The sequence below is a fragment of the Pogoniulus pusillus genome, chromosome 15 (assembly GCF_015220805.1).
Source record: "Pogoniulus pusillus isolate bPogPus1 chromosome 15, bPogPus1.pri, whole genome shotgun sequence".
In the NCBI taxonomy this organism is placed as follows: Eukaryota; Metazoa; Chordata; class Aves; order Piciformes; family Lybiidae; genus Pogoniulus; species Pogoniulus pusillus.
Genome location: NC_087278.1, coordinates 4716714 through 4733851, shown reverse-complemented (window position 1 = coordinate 4733851; position 17138 = coordinate 4716714). Strand labels below are relative to the sequence as shown.

General features: G+C 48.5%; 2 protein-coding genes across 2 annotated transcripts in view; both read right to left on the bottom strand.

Moving 5' to 3' along the window:
- NR1H4 (nuclear receptor subfamily 1 group H member 4) overlaps positions 1–4634 on the bottom strand; it is a 75194-nt gene extending 70560 nt beyond the window's left edge. The window contains exon 1 of the mRNA XM_064154778.1: positions 4569–4634. The gene's annotated coding sequence lies outside the window, so the exon portion shown is untranslated. The remainder of the gene's footprint in view (positions 1–4568) is intronic.
- Positions 4635–15221: 10587 nt separating this feature from the next.
- SLC17A8 (solute carrier family 17 member 8) overlaps positions 15222–17138 on the bottom strand; it is a 36479-nt gene continuing 34562 nt past the window's right edge. The window contains exon 12 of the mRNA XM_064154777.1: positions 15222–16777. Coding sequence (XP_064010847.1) covers positions 16439–16777 — 339 coding nt within the window. The 3' untranslated portion in view covers positions 15222–16438. The remainder of the gene's footprint in view (positions 16778–17138) is intronic.

Below are 17138 nucleotides of genomic sequence, written 5' to 3'. Positions count from 1 at the left end.
ATGTGTTTAGAAAGGTTTAGGCTGGAAGGGTGGGCAGAGGCCAATGGGATGGTATTGAACAAGAACAAGTGCAGGGTTCTACACTTTGGCCACAATAATCCCAAGGAACACTACAGGCTGGGGACTGAGTGGCTGGAAGAAGCCAGGCAGAGAGGGACCTGGAGGATACTGTGATACTGTACTGGTAGATAGTAGCTGAAGATGAGCCAGCAGTGTGCTCAGGTGGCCAAGAGAGCCAATGGCATCCTGGCCTGGCTCAGGAGCAGTGTGGCCAGCAGGACAAGGGAGGTTATTCTGCCCCTGTGCTCAGCACTGGTCAGGCTACACCTTGAGTGCTGTGTCCAGTTCTGGGCCCCTCCATTCAAGAGAGATATTGAGATACTGGAAGGTGTCCAGAGAAGGGCAACAAAGCTGGTGAGGGGCCTGGAGCACAGCCCTGTGAGGAGAGGCTGAGGGAGCTGGGGGTGTGCAGCCTGCAGAAGAGGGGGCTCAGGGCAGAGCTCATTGCTGTCTACAACTACCTGAAGGGAGGCTGTAGCCAGGTGGGGTTGGTCTCTTCTGCCAGGCAACCAGCAACAGAACAAGGGGACAGAGTCTCAAGTTGTGCCAGGGCAGGTCTAGGCTGGATGTTGTTAGGAAGTTGTTGTCAGAGAGAGTGATTGGCATTGGAATGGGCTGCCCTGGGAGGTGGTGGAGTCACTGTCCCTGGAGGTGCTGAAGAAAAGCCTGGATGAAGCACTTAATGCAATGGTCTGGTTGACTGGATAGGGCTGGGTGCTAGGTTGGACTGGATGAACTTGGAGGTCTCTTCCAACCTGGTCTATTCTAATTTCCAGAGGCAGCTGAGTCTAGTCTGGGTGCTTTCCAAAGTGTTGGAGGGGGACAAGTAACACCCAAACCATCACAACATCCTACTGTCTAAATCTCTCCAAAATCCTAGCCTAGTTAATACTCATTTTATCAGCTTAATCATTGACTTGTTGCTTAACCTGTCTCGTTACTTAGGCCTTTAAAAGTCAACAGATAATAATATGAAATAAATAAAACCTTTGTCACCCCTTCCTACATCACATTTTACGTAACTCTCCTCAGCATGAGGTTGCAACACAAACCTTTGAACAGCTTGCCAGTAAAATGGGCTGTATTGCAAAAAAAACACAATGAAAGCTGTGAGTCTTGTTTGGGATCTTGTCATTTCATCCCAGGAATTTCACTTTTAGGCTTCTTGAATGGAATAGATCTGTGTTCTGGAGATATCCTGCTGCTTGTTCCTTCAAGGGGGAAAAAAAAGCATCGCCTGTAAGGGCTTGGGTGTTCTTAGCTTGAGATTCCCAGGACAAGTGGGCAGAGATGGGATGGTTTCTGTGCTAGGGAATGTCAGCCAGCAGGTGCTAATATGGAATGAGACCTTGACTGCCTTTGCTCCTGACCTTGGGTTACTTCAAGGCAATAATAGAGGTGGCAAAAGGCAGTGTTTTCCTCTGCCTACCCACAACCTCTCTTCAATCAACATCATTTTAACAATCTACCTTCTAGCCTAATGTTTTAGAGGTTAAATATTAATTGGGAGTTCCTCTGGTTTTTGACTTTAGATGGTGGACACTCATGAACTTATAGAATCATAGAATCAGCCAGGTTGGAAGAGACCTCCAAGATCATCCAGGCCAACCTAGCACCCAGCCCTAGCCAGTCAACCAGACCATGGCACTAAGTGCCTCATCCAGGCTTTGCTTCAACACCTCCAGGGATGGAGAGTCCACCACCTCCCTGGGCAGCCCATTCCAATGCCAATCACTCTCTCTGCCAACAACTTCCTCCTAACATCCAGCCTATAAAGGGACCTCAAGGATCATCCAGTTCCAACCCCTGCCATAGGCAGGGACACCTCCCACTAGAACAGGTTGCTCAAGATCTCATTCAACCTGGCCTTGAACATATCCAGGGAGGAAGGAGCCACAGCCTCCCTGGGCAACCTGTGCCAGTGCCTCACCACACTCACTGCAAAGAACTTCTTCCTAACATCTAGTTTGAATCTCCCCTCTGTCAGTTTAAACCCATTACTCCTCATCCTGTCATTACAAGACCTTGTCAGTAGTCCCTCTCCAGCCTTCCTGTATCCCCCTTCAGATACTGGAAGGTCACTATAAGGTCTCCTGGAAGTCTTCTCTTCTCCAGACTGAAGAGCCCCAACTCTTGCAGCCTGTCCTCATAGCAGAGCTGCTGCAGCCCTCTGAGCATCTTTGTGGCCTCCTCTGGATTTGCTCTAACAGTTCCATGTCCTTCCTGCTGAAAAATGATCTGCTCTCTAATGCAGCATGAGGAGGAGAAATAAGAGGAATTACAAGTCTGTGTGCACTGGCAGGGTCTGATGTCACTGGGTGATGGTGGAATAGGTGCTGCCTTGGATGGATCACTGGGGTCCTGGTGGGATAGACCATGTTACAGTAGCTGCTGCCTTGAATGGATATAAGCTCTTGAGGAAAATCAAGTCAGCACAGAGATGGAATTGACCTGTACACAAGAGCAGCAAGCATGCATGGGGCTCTGCCTTGGGGAGGAGCCAGTTGAGAGTTTATGGGTCAGGATTAAAGGCAAACCAATGAGGGCAATGATGTGGTGAGTGTCTACTATAGGCTGTCTGAAGAGGAAGAAGTAGATTTTTTGGGGTACAACTGGAAGAAGTCTTATGTGTGCAACCCATGGTCCTCATGAGGACTTGAAGCAAACCAGTATCTGCTTGAGAAGCAGCACTGAAGGTAGAGCAGTCCAGGTAGTTTCTGAAGTGTGTTGTTAATAACTGGTAACTGATTGAAACTGATAACAAGTGCCTGAGGAGGTGAGGAGAGGACTTGATTCTTTAAAACAAGGTGAAGCTGCTTGGGAGCATGAGGTCATAGGCAACTTCAGCTGCAAACATGAGACAATGAGATTGAAGCCTGATGAGGCAGAAACAAGGTAAAAATAAGACCATAGCCTTGTACTAGGAGAGCATACTTTGGCCTCTGGAGGAATGGCTTGGAAGAGTCTTACAGAATACAGCCCTGGAGAGAATAGTGGTCCAGGGTTATCATCCAGGAATCCCCTCCCAGCTAAAGAACAGTCCATGCTGAAAATCAGGAAACCAAGCAGAGGTGCCAGGTGGCCTGCATGCATAAACGAGTTGCTCCTGCCTAAAATTAGGAGAAAAAAGAAGCATGCAAGAGGTGACCCAGGAGAAAGATAGAGCATGAAACATGCAGAGATAGTGTTAACATTGCATCTGGTGAGATTGCGTTAACATTGCTTCTACAGATGCAACAGCAGCAAAAGGGAAATGGAAAACTTAGGCTTGCTGATGACCTTGGCAAGGGACCAGGCAATCAAGGACATGGAAAGATCCAAGGTGTTTGATGCCTTCTTTGCCACAATCTTCACTGGTAAGACTGATCTCCAGAAATCCCAGAACCCTGAGCAAGAGAGACTTATCCTCCAAGGAGGAAAATCAATGTAGGGAGCATCTAAATAGCTTGGAAATGTCCAAGTCTTTGAGTCCTGATGGGGTGTACCAAGAATGTTGGAGCTGTTGATGCTACTGTGATGCCACTTCCAATTGTCTTTGGAGGATCCCAACAACTAGGACAGGTTCCTGATGACTGGGAAAGAAGCAAACATCACTCTTACCTCTAAGGAGGAGGCAGCAATGAACCTGGCAATTTTCTACTCTGAGGAGACTGACTTGGAGAGCAAGGAGAAATCTTGGCTTTGGAAGGCTTTCAGCACTGCCTCCCACAACAATTCCAGTGACAAAGTGATGGAGTACATAGAGAGCTGCATTTAAAACTGGCTAAACTGTTGCTCTCAAAGGTTTGGGATCAGCAGCACAAAGCCTGGCTGGAGGCAGCAATCTCTGGTTTCTCCCAGTGGTCAGCACTGGGACGTTCATGTTGTGCCTACCCACACTGGGGAGCACACCAGGTGCAGAAACTCAAACTCTCCACAGGTTGGGCATCCTTAGCTATTTCATAGCTCCTTAGGGGAAGCACTGATGGAAACATTATTGAAGGGAATGCTTCACTCTCTAGAAGGATTTGAAGCAACAATTCTTGAGAAGCAAATCTGCATGTGTGATGTGCTAGGCTGGAAGGTTTGCTGACCTGTAGCTGTTGTACTCATTTGATGGCTCAAGAAAACTTCCTGTGATTGTTTTTTTCCCTGGCTAACACATTCCTATAGCCTCTAAAACCAGTCCCAAACATTGATGCAAACACTGGAGGTCATCAAGGACAAGTTGGGGGGGGTTCAAGTCCAGATTGGATGGCAAGTTGAGCAACCAAGTCTAGTTGAGTCTGCCATGGCAGGGAGATTGGAGTAGATGATCTCTAAGGTCCCTTGCAAGCTAAGTCATTCTAAGAAACCAGAGAACACCTCGACAGCAAACTTCTCAGGCACACCTCTTTGAAGAGACATATTCTTATGTTAAACTGTTTTACAGTGACCATTAAGCCTCTACCCTGCCTAACCAGGGGGCCATCAGGCCCCCCAGCCTTTGTCCCCTCCCCATTCACCCAGTGTGCACCATGGGGACTCACCAGTGATGGCCAAAGGAGGATCCCTCCGCCCACTCGGGCATAGCTTAGGGCTTCTGCCTTTCCTGGGGTGGACTAAAAAGGAGAGTGGGCAGGGAGGGCAAAGTGGTCACAGCTGGGGTGGGAGGAGACTCCAACAGAACCCAGGTGCTCTGGGTTTGGGGGAGAAAAAGGGGGAAATGTGGTGTGAGGCAGATACAGTGAAACAAGAGAGGTGGTGTTGAAAGCAGGGAGACAGAGAGGAAAAGGGTGGAGATGGAAGGAGGAAGATGGAGGAAAGGAAGGAAAGGAAATGAGGAAGATGGGGGGAGATAGGAGATGGAGAAGAAAAGATGGAGATGGGGGAGAAAGGAGATAAAAGAAATAAAAGGAGACTGAGCTGTAGTATTTGCACTGAAACAGCTGTGTGTGACCAACCCTTTGTCATTTCTGCTTGGAGAGCTAACCAGATGGCTTCACCTGCTCACTGTGTTGGCTGAAGAAGAGCAAGCCACACCTGTCTGAGAGGAAGAAATGAGCAAATAAAGAGGAAAGCTAAGCAACAGCTGAAACTAGCACAGCCACATAAACACAAATATATCTATGTAGAAAGCATGAGGTCTTTCAGCAACATCTGCATGGACCAGCAATGTGCCCTTGTGGCCAAAAGGGACAGTGGTATCCTGGAGTGCCATCAAAAAAAATGTGGCCAGCAGGGCTAGGGAGGTTCTTCTCCCCCTCTACTCTGCCCTGCTGAGACCACACCTGCCATCTGTGAGGTCTCTTCCAACCCTGATGATACTATGATACTATGAATACTGTGTCCAGTTTTGGGCTCCCCAGTTCAAGACATGGACCTGCTGGAGAGAGTCCAATGGAGAGCCACGAGGATGACTGGGGGTCTTGAGCATCTTCCCTATGAAGAGAGACTGAGAGCCCTGGGGCTGTTTAGTCTGGAGAAGAGAAGGCTGAGAGGGGATCTGATCAATGTCTATAAATACCTGAGAGGTGGGGGGCAAGTGGCTGGGGCCAAGCTCTTTTTGGTGGTCAGCAGCAATAAGCCAAGGAGCAACAGCTACAAACTGGAACATAGAAGGTTTCACCTCAACATGAGGAGAAACTTCCTTACAGTGAGGGTGGCAGAGCCCTAGAACAGGCTGCCCAAAGAGATTGTCTCCTTCTCTGGAGACTTTCCAAACCCACCTGGATGCATTCCTGCGTGGACTACCCTGGGGCATCCTGCTTTTGGCAGGGGAGGTTAGGCTCAGTGATCTCTGGAGGACCCTTCCAACCTCTAACGTTCTGTGATTCTGAGTCTTTCCCAATAATTGGTGTGAGTCACTACCTTATCTTCTCTGAAAGACTTAAATTGCCCCAAACCGACCTGCCTGAGCCACGGCAGGAGAGACCCAGCAGGTCAGTGGGATTTGGACCTGCCTTCACCCCTGCCTTATGCACACTGCAGCTTGTGGGGACAGCTCAAGAGCACTGAAGGAGAGATGGACTGGGAGTACTGCAGAGCATGGACTCTGGGCTCTGCATACAGCTTAGGAGACAGAAGGAGTTGCCTGTAGGCTTCTCTTTACTCATAAGTAAATACAACAGAAGAGGCATTTTGAACTGCTGGTAGCTTTTTGTGAGATTGGAATAGAAGTGGTTGCTCAGAAAGAGTGAAGATGTGGCTGAGGGATGCTGCAAATGGCTTAGAAACAGCAGCTGCTCCTCGTGCTCTGAGAGCTCCTGTAGCCAGTGCAGCCAGCAAGAGTGGGGGACGGAATCCTGGCTGCAGTTTGCCTCCCAGCTTTGTCAGAGACTTTGCCCTGCAGCTCTGCCCAGGCATGACATTTCCCTTTGTGCCCTGGCAGAGCTGAGGGTGCAGAGTGGGCCAGAGCAGCCTTGACCTTTGGCCAGCCAGGGTAACACCTCAGCTACCTGCCACAGCCTGGCTGCTCCAACAGCTGCTGCAAGCAGGAACTTCAGCACAAAACCTCCCTCCTAGCAGAGAAAGAGGGAATTTGCTACAAAGCACCATGCTGTTACCAGCCCTGTGTTGCCCTGGGGTCTCATGCTCCATTTCAGGACTTAGCAAGGGTCAGGAGAAGCCACACACAAGAAAATACAAAGTCAAGGGTCCAGTACAGCTGCAGCTCTTTTCTGCACTGCACCCAAAGTATGGAAAGAGGTAAATCACAGGAGCACAGTATGTCAGGAGTTGGAAGAGACCCAAAGAGACTATTGAGTCCAACCCCCATGCCAAAGCAGGACCATAAAATCTAGCCCAGGTCACACAGGAACACATCCAGACAGGCCTTGAAGGTCTCCAGAGAAGGAGACTCCACAACCTCTCTGAGAAGCCTGTGCCAGTGCTCTGTGACCCTTGCAGTAAAGAACTTCCCCCTTGTGTTGAGGTGGAACCTCCTGTGCTGCAGCTTCTATCTGCAGCCAGGTCAGAGCAATGGGGAATGGGAGATGAATAGCACAGGATGGAGGATACTGCACTGCCTTGGTGAGGGAAAAGCCACTTGCTGGGGTTGCTCTGCCTGACCTATGCTGCAGTGTAAGTCCACAGGAGTAAGGTGGCACCCACTTGGGCTGATTACCCTTCCCTGGGTTTTGTCTTTCACATTAGCACTGCGATTTTCCTTTGCCCATCGAGAACCGGCAGGGACCCATGAGTGGCTTCCACCCCTTGCAGGTTCCTACCAACACAAACTACACTGTCAGGAAATAGCTTGGGTCCCTCAGCACAGACAGACTTCTTTCTTTTGATTACACAGGGAAGGGGGCAGGAGGCTAGCAGATGAGATCAAAGTCCCCTGCTAAAGCATGCAAAAGTCTCACTGTCCTTATCTTAATCATGACATCAGCAAGTTTCTCCAGCTAATTCCCTTGCTGCTCATTATGGCTGTGCCCAGCAGGCAGAAAGCACCTGGCATGGTGCTTCTGATGATGATTGCAAGATCCTGAGAGCAGAACTATCTTTTGTATGGCTTTGGTGGAGTAAAATAATGCTTGGACTTGATGATCACAGAATCAACCAGGTTGGAAGAGACCTCCAAGATCATCCAGGCCAACCTAGCACCCAGCCCTGTCCAGTCAACCAGACCATGGCACTGAGTGTCTCATCCAGGCTTTGCTTCAACACCTCCAGGGACATAGAATCATAGATTTTTTTTCCAATCATGGTGATTCTGTGATTGATCTGTAGGGCCTAGAGAATAAATCTTGTGAGGAGTGACTGAGGGAGTTGGCAATGGTTAGTTTGAAAAAGAGGAGGCTGAGGGCAGACCTCACTGCTGTCTACAGCTAATAGAAGGGACATTGTGGAGAGGCTGCTGCTGGGCTCTTCTCACTGGTAGTTGGAGACAGAACAAGGGGGAATGGCCTCAAGCTGAGACTGGGGAGGTTTAGATTGGACATTAGGAAAAAGTCTTTCATGGAGTGGTGAGGGACTGGAATGAGCTGCCCAGGGAGGTGTTGGAGTCACCAACCCTGGGTGTGTTTAAGGGTGGTTTGGATATGGTTTAAGGTGAACCTTGTAGAGTAGGGTTCTAGGTTGGACTTGGTGATCCTGAGGGGCTTTTCCAGTGTGGATGTTTCTGTGATCTGGTACCTTAAGTATTCCCTGGTTCACAAATTAGCCTCCGTGAGGCTGATGCTTCAAAGCTTTGTAAGCATAAATCAGAGCCATTGTTCTACTTCTGACAAGTTCCTGTGTTCTCTTAACAAGAGAGCTGTGACCCGCTCAAAGGAGCTCTGGATTTGCTCTGCAGGTAGAACCAAGCCTAAAACAAAGACCAAAGTAGATGCCAAAGTGTTTGTACAACAAGAGTCCGAGTACTGAGTTCATTGAGTAGATAAATGTGGTTGTACATAAACAAATGTAGTCTGTTGGCTGCTGCAGCTTGCCAGCACACTAATTAAATGGAGGAGGGAACATGTGAAATGGGTCAAGCTTTTATTATGATCAAGACTGAAAACATCCAAATGAAAAACGTGTTGGCTCCTATTTTGCTGTGTTAAAGACAGTTCAGCCTGAAGAAGGACAATCTGACTACAATTTCTCTCTTTACTTGCACAGTCTTGCACACAGAAGAACTGTAAAAAAACATGAGCAGTACAAATGCAGTCAAAATAGAGACAAGACTCTCACTTCTCACACACTGCTCGGCTCTCGCTTGGGGCTGTGCCCTCTGCCTGGTGGTCTGGTCTCTGTGGCTGCCTCTGCCTTAACTCTAAGCCCCATCTAACCCTTTTTCCTCTAACTTCCACAACAACCCCAAGCAGCACTACAGGCTGGGGACTGAGTGGCTGGAGAGCAGCCAGGAGGAAAGGGACCTGGGGGTACTGATAGAGAGTAAGCTGAAGATGAGCCAGCAGTGTGCCCAGGTGGCCAAGAGAGCCAATGGCATCCTGGCCTGCATCAGGAACAGTGTGGCCAGCAGGACAAGGGAGGTTCTTCTGCCCCTGTACTCAGCACTGCTCAGGCCACACCTTGAGTGCTGTGTCCAGTTCTGGGCTCCTCAATTCAAGAGAGATGTTGAGGTGCTGGAAGGTGTTGAGAGAAGGGCAACAAAGCTGGTGAGGGGCCTGGAGCACAAACTCTATGAGGAGAGGCTGAGGGAGCTGGGGGTGTGCAGCCTGCAGAAGAGGAGGCTCAGGGGTGATCTTATTACTGCCTACAACTACCTGAAGGGGCATTGTAGCCAGATGGGGGGCGGCTTCTTCTGCCAGGCAACCAGCAATAGAACAAGGGGACACAGTCTCAAGTTGTGCCAGGGGAGGTCTAGGCTGGATGTTAGGAGGAAGTTCTTCACAGAGGGAGTGATTGGCATTGGAATGGGCTGCCCAGGGAGGTGGTGGAGGCACCGTCCCTGGGGGTCTTCAAGAAAAGCCTGGATGAGGCACTTAGTGCCATGGTCTAGTTGACTGGATAGGGCTGGGTGCTAGATTGGACTGGATGATCTTGGAGGTCTCTTCCAACCTGGTTGATTCTATGATTCTATGATTCCTTGAGATAATGACTAAAGCAAAAGTTCTCAGTAGCTATCTCACAACAGGAGCCCACTGGAAACATTCATGTGAAGCCAGGGTACATTTTGTATGACCCTGAATTAATTTCTGCCTTGCAACTTTCAAATTAATTATATTAACCAGATGAGACTCCTCCTGGCACTTTGTTAACATCTGGATGCCTTTGTTAGGTTTCTTTACCCAAAAGTCTGCATATTCCCTTTGCACTAAGTGAATGTTTCCCTGGAGAAGTTTCCACTCAAGTGTATTTTTCAGTGCTCCTGTCATGATTTTTCCTTTCTTTCTGTTTAACTCTCTTATAAATACAGAAAGAGTACTAATTAGCATCACAGAATGTCACAGAATGTCAGGGGCTGGAAGAGACCTCAAAGATCATCTGGTCCAGCCCTGCTGCCAGAGCAGGATCACCCAGAGCACATCACACTGGAACACATCCAGATGGTTCTTGAATATCTCCTGTGAAGGAGACTCCACAACCTCCCCGGGCAGCTTATTCCAGTGCTCTGGCACCCAACCTTCTGCTAGTTTTGCCTACACAACATCAGGTGTCAAGGAAACAAAAGATGAAGCTTTCTTTGATAAGAAAGGTCAGTGGAGAGCAACACTGAACAAGATACACCTAAGACTTACTGCCCTACTTCTTCTCTCCTCAGAATTCAGTTCCTCTTCTGTGGCCTATCTGTTCTACCCTTTCACACTACAGAGAGCTGACTGCTCCTCCAGCTTGCTTAAGATCTCTTTTCCAATAGAAGCCCAATTTTGTTTCCTTCTGAGAGAGGAAAGCCTTGAGAAAGCCTTTTTTTCACATCAAACTGAGTTTGTGAGCACTGTATTATATATGGGGGGGGGGGGGGGGAGGAGAGAGAGTGATTTTGGATGTGTAAATAGTGCAGTAACCAAAGTCTAACCAAAGTGGTATCACAGCATCACAGTATCACCAAGGTTGGAAGAGACCTCACAGATCATCAAGTCCAACCCTTTAGCACAGAGCTCAAGGCCAGACCATGGCACCAAGTGCCACGTCCAATCCTACCTTGAACAGCTCCAGGGATGGCGACTCCACCACCTCCCCGGGCAGCCCATTCCAGTGTCCAATGACTCTCTCAGGGAAGAACTTTCTCCTCACCTCCAGCCTAAATCTCCCCTGGCATAGCTTGAGGCTGTGTCCTCTTGTTCTGGTCCTGGCCACCTGAGAGAAGAGAGCAACCTCCTCCTGGCCACAACCACCCCTCAGGTAGTTGTAGACAGCAATAAGGTCTCCCCTGAGCCTCCTCTTCTCCAGGCTAACCAATCCCAGCTCCCTCAGCCTCTCCTCGTAGGGCTGTGCTCAAGGCCTCTCCCCAGCCTCATTGCCCTTCTCTGGACACACTCAAGCATCTCAATGTTCCTCCTAAACTGCCTCCTCAGAAGCTGTCATTGCAGTGATTGGTGCCCACTAGCATTAGAGCAGTGACTTTTGGGGGGTCACACTGGGATATTCCAACTACCTGAGGGGTGGTTGTGGCCAGGAGGAGGTTGCTCTCTTCTCTCAGGTGGCCAGCACCAGAACGAGAGGACACAGCCTCAGGCTACACCAGGGGAGATTTAGGCTGGAGGTGAGGAGAAAGTTCTTCACTGAGAGAGTCATTGGACACTGGAATGGGCTGCCCGGGGAGGTGGTGGAGTCGCCGTCCCTGGAGCTGTTCAAGGCAGGATTGGACGTGGCACTTGGTGCCATGGTCTGGCCTTGAGCTCTGTGCTAAAGGGTTGGACTTGATGATCTGTGAGGTCTCTTCCCACCCTGATGATACTGTGATACTGTTTGCCTGATTGTTTAAATGACCCAAATGGTTTCAGCAGAAACAGCCTCAGTGATTGTGCTTGCTCAGGTCCCACATGAAAAGGCTGTTTGGAGCAGGTTGCAGATAGAGACAGTTACAAAGTCTGCTTGATCCCAATAAATTCTCTCTATTCCCCAGTATTGTGGAAGCCATTGTGTAGATCAAAGAGTTGATTAAGCAACAAAGACTTCCAGGAAAGGAAAACTAACTTCCAGCCAGTTGCTGATGTTTACACTTCGTGCAATGCACCTGAGCAATTCAAACAGTTGAAAAGGAAAGGGAGAAAGGCAGCCCAGAATGTGATTGCCTGGAAAAGCTTTGTGGTCTGTACATAACTTCAGCTGGTTGGAGGTAATGCTCTGCCTCTGGAAGCAGTTCAGTTGGAAAAGAAAGAAAGGGCTCAGTTAAACACAAAAGCTTGTTGAAATGTTTAAGTAATCCCTTTCAGGCCATAAAACAATGTTGAAGTCAGACTGAACCAAATCAGTGCAGCCTGTTTGTGGGTAGAAAATGATCCTGCTGAACTGACCTCCTTGCTGTATCATGTGTCCCTGGTGACAGCTGTGGTGTGTATCTGTAACAGGGCAAAGCAGCAGCTACATTCACCAGGCAGGCAGCCCAGCTCTTCTCTGCCACTTGGCCTTTCCCCAGGCATTCAGGATGTTTGTAGCTCTTTGTCATAACAGCAATCACTCCCTCTGTGTTCCTCTTAGGCAGAGAAGTTACCCTTTATCATGACTGGGAAAGCGATGCTGCTTCTCAGAAGGTATTCCTGCTTCTGAAAGGGTCTAGCAGCTGCTCCTCTCCTTTCCTTGCTGTCAGGATTAGCCTCACACAGGCTTAGATTAGATCCTCTCCCTGTTAACATTTCCTCTAGTAACTACATGCATGCTACTTGATTGGAGAGAGAGGGAGGGGGAAGCTTTGCTTTACTCATCTGTAAAGAAGTGGCTCTCTCTTTCTCCTAAGTTGTGGTGGGTATTGCACAACGATTTGCTAGCAGCTGGCCCAGCTTCAGGGTTACACTGGGGAGAACATTTGACTCCAGCTCCTGCCACTTAAATCCCCAAATGCTGACTACAACCTGCAAGAAAGGAAGGACTTTGTTATAGGGGTGAGAAGCTAAACATGAGCAGACAGTGTGTGGTTGCAGCCCAGAAGGCAAATCATAGAACCATAGAATCAACCAGGTTGGAAGAGACCTCCAAGATCATCCAGGCCAACCTAGCACCCAGCCCTAGCCAGTCAACCAGACCATGGCACTAAGTGCCTCAGCCAGGCTTTGCTTCAACACCTCCAGGGATGGTGCCTCCACCACCTCCCTGGGCAGCCCATTCCAATGCCAATCACTCTCTCTGGGAAGAACTTCCTCCTAACATCCAGCCTATACTTCCCCTGGCACAGCTTGAGACTGTGTCCCCTTGTTCTATTGCTGGTTAGATCCTGGGCTGCATCAAAAGATGTATTGCCAGCAGATCCAGACAGGTGATTCTACCACTTTGCTCTGGTGAGACCTCACCTGGAGTACTGAGTCCAGCTCTGGAGCCCTCAATATAGGAGGGACATGGACTTGAGAGATCATGTCCAGAGGACCACAGAAATGATCAGGATGTTGGAGCACCTCTGCTATGAAGACAGGCTGAGGGAACTGGGGTTGTTCAGCCTGGAGAAGAGAAGGCTCCAGGGAGACCTGATAGCAGCCTGCCAGTACCTGAAGGGGGCTACAAGAAGGATGGAGACTGTTTATAAAGGCCTGTGGTGATAGAATGAGGGGCAGTGGCTTCAAACCAGAGCAGAGCAGATTTAGATTGGATGTTAGGAACAGATTCTTTACCATGAGGGTGGTGGAATACTGGAAGAGGTTGCCCATGGTGGTGTTTGAGGCCCCATGCCTGGAGATATTCAAAGTGAGCTCAAAAAGGCTCTGAGCAGCCTGATCTAGTTGAGGACTGCAGAGGGGGTTGGACTGAATGACTTCTGGAGGTCCCTTCCAACCCAGACCATTCCATAACTCCACAATCTGTTCTGATGGCTCCCTTTTTACAGGGAATCACATGGAAAAGACAAGGGATAACGAGTCCAAGTTACTCCTGGGCAGATTCCTATTGGACTCCACAAGAAAAAAAATTCCCATGAGAACAGTCAGACACTGGAATCACCTCCCAAGGGAGTGGTGGATTCCCCTACACTGGACCATTTTTAGACTCAGGTTGACAGGGAGCTGGGCCAGCTCATTTCAACTACACCATCACCTAGAAAGGTTGGACCAGATGATGCTCAGGGTCCCTTCCAACCTGGCATCCTGTGATTGTGTGTTTCATGTCAGTAGTGAAACAAGCGTCTGTAGTCTGAACTACAGTTTAGAAGTTTGAAATGAAATGAAATATTCTTTTCTATCAGGATAAAGGGATGAGATTTTTTTTTTGGTAGCAGCTTATTAATAAAGTGCTTTGTGTCAAGGTAGGATCGAGCTGTACCATAATTCTACCCCTATCACTAAATCCACTGCTGATACCAATTAAAAACCTTCCTTGTAGTCAGATTAGGCAAGTATCCACTCACCTCTCTTTATTCCCCATCCATATGCAAATGTAGATTGGATTTTGCAGGGTGGAAAAGGAACCAGAGAGATGAAACCAGAAGCAGCTAACTGCCTGCTCTCATTGTATAAGGGCATTTGTATGGGAGATAAAACATCCACAGATCCAAATGAATGTACAAGTGGAGTTCCACTCATGGTATTCAACTGCACTTCACCAAGGCAGCAAAACATGCATCAGAAACCTTCCACTCATGGTATTCAACTGCACTTCACCAAGGCAGCAAAACATGCATCAGAAACCTTCCACTCATGGCATTCAACTGCACTTCACCAAGGCAGCAAAACATGTGCCAGAAACCTTCCACTCATGGTATTCAACTGCACTTCACCAAGGCAGCAAAACATGTGCCAGAAACCTTCCACTCATGGCATTCAACTGCACTTCACCAAGGCAGCAAAACATAATGTGCCAGAAACCTTCCACTCATGGCATTCAACTGCACTTCTCCAAGGCAGCAAAACATGTGCCAGAAACCTTCCACTCATGGTATTCAACTGCACTTCACCAAGGCAGCAAAACATGCATCAGAAACCTTCCACTCATGGCATTCAACTGCACTTCACCAAGGCAGCAAAACATGCATCAGAAACCTTCCACTCATGGTATTCAACTGCACTTCACCAAGGCAGCAAAGTATGCATCAGAAACCTTCCACTCATGGTATTCAACTGCACTTCACCAAGGCAGCAAAGTATGCATCAGAAACCTTCCACTCATGGTATTCAACTGCACTTCACCAAGGCAGCAAAACATGCATCAGAAACCTTCCACTCATGGTACTCAACTGCTCTTCACCAAGGCAGCAAAACATGCATCAGAAACCTTCCACTCATGGTACTCAACTGCTCTTCACCAAGGCAGCAAAACATGCATCAGAAACCTTCCACTCATGGTACTCAACTGCTCTTCACCAAGGCAGCAAAACATGCATCAGAAACCTTCCACTCATGGTATTCAACTGCACTTCACCAAGGCAGCAAAACATGCATCAGAAAACTTCCACTCATGGTATTCAACTGCACTTCAAGGCAGCAAAACATGCATCAGAAACCTTCCACTCATGGTATTCAACTGCACTTCACCAAGGCAGCAAAACATGCATCAGAAACCTTCCAATCTCACAGCCGCTACACATGGGAGTTGGGAACAGCACTACTGAAGCATCACGAAGCACACTGTAGGCTAGACAGGACAGCTTTCACTTGAATTTAATGAGGCAACAATCATAATGAAAGGCAAATTAAATCACAGCTGACTGAAATTGTCCATCATGAGAAGGATACTACTGCCACAATGAGTCTCTGAGTTGCAGCTAAGCGCTTGAGCTGTTGCAGCATGCTCCACTGGGTCTAAAATCGGTAGAAAAAGGCTACAGCCACTTTACACTGCCAAACAGACACTACTGGCAAAGGGAGGTTACTGTCAGACACAGCTACTCTGTTAACTCTCAGCTTAGGCAGTACTTCCTTTGTAGTGCCAGCAAGACTGAGGCGTGGAGGAGTTACAGATCCAGAACTAAAGGCTTTGCTTGTGTGAGTAAGCTCATTCACCTAAGTGAGGACTGTTGGGGCTGAGGCCAGGAACTCTACCAGTACAGTACTAGAAAAATAGATTTAAGTTACTTCACACTAATGACTCCAGTGAGAAACCTAATCCCAACAGGACCAAGGTTTCCTTGCAGAAGAATTGACAGTATTGCACCACTAATGAGGATTTTGCATTCAAAGTTATTTCATGCCAGCAGAAAATCTTTGGAAGGGGCTAACTCTCACAAGTATCCATTTCATTGCCTTAGCCACTCTGTGGGCTATGCCTGTGAAGCAGACAGCACTCAGTTTGGAAGAACTGGCAAAGCAATGCTGTGCCACCTCTGCTACACGTTCCTTTGCCTGGTTTGGTGGTGACCATTAGCAATGAGGTGCAGCCTGCTGCCACAAAACTCTTCTTTCCTTTCAGCATGAGCTTGCAGTTTGACACAGGTCAAAGCAGCTCAAATGCCCACCTACAGGAATGCTAAACATGCAAAGCAATGCCACCCAAGGCAGATTTTCATGCCAGTGGAGGCCCAGGAATTATCTCTAATCACTGTGGACAAGCTGTCTCGTCCAATCTTCTCCTTTCTCTGTTCAAGCAAGAAGATGAGAGGACTTCTTGCTCCTACACAGTCAGAGGCTTGAACCAGGCAGGAGCCTTACTAGGGCTCGTCTTCTAGAGGGTGCAGGAGCTACTTTCAAGAAGGTATGATGGCTGAGCAAGGATTTCATATCACTTCTCCTAGCTTGTTAGCCTCCTTCCATTCTGTTACAAGGCAACTACCACCTCTTGATACCTAGCCACACGGTCAGATTGAATAAGACAATAAATAGGGATAGCAGATGACTTGGGGCAGCTAGGAGGGATGGGAGTAGCTGCTATACAAACTTTACAAGTTCAAGTATTATGACAAATCTTGAAAATGTCCATTTTCATGGTGGTAAGAAGTCTGCTCTTCCATGTCTTGGGCTGCTTGCTTTTGCTTTCTCCATTCCCTTCTCTGGACTTCACAGTTCTGACTGGTAGCACCGTACGATTTCCTTGGGCTTACGAAAGATTCGCTGTTCATCTCCGTCTCTTCAGCTAGCTCATCCTGGTCGATGATGCCACACTTCTCTTCACTGAGGTTCTCAGGGTCAGCCCATTCCTGCTTCTCCCCAGAAGCAAAGATAGCATAGAATATCACTCCACTGTAGTGCACCAGCGCCGCGATCAGAAAGACGTTTTGCCATTCCTCTCGGGTCTGCAGGAATGGAGTGCAGGAAACAGAAACGTTAGTCTCTGAGGGGGACCACAGCATGGGTTGGGTTGGAAGGGGCCTCAAAGACTGTTCAGTTCCAACTCCCCACCATAGGCAGGGATGCCTCCCATTAGAACAGGTTGCTCAAAGCCTCATCCAACCTGGCCTTGAACACCTCCAGGGAGGGAGCAGCCACAACCTCCCTGGGCAACCTGTGTCAGTGGCCATGAATTAGCATGTGTTGAACAAAGGCCATGAGAGAACAACTTAAGAGTGCCACTGTGAAGGTTGGGGTTTTTTAGCAATGATTACTAAAAGGAAACCTAGCCTTCCAGTATCTGAAGGGGTTCTACAGGAGGGCTGG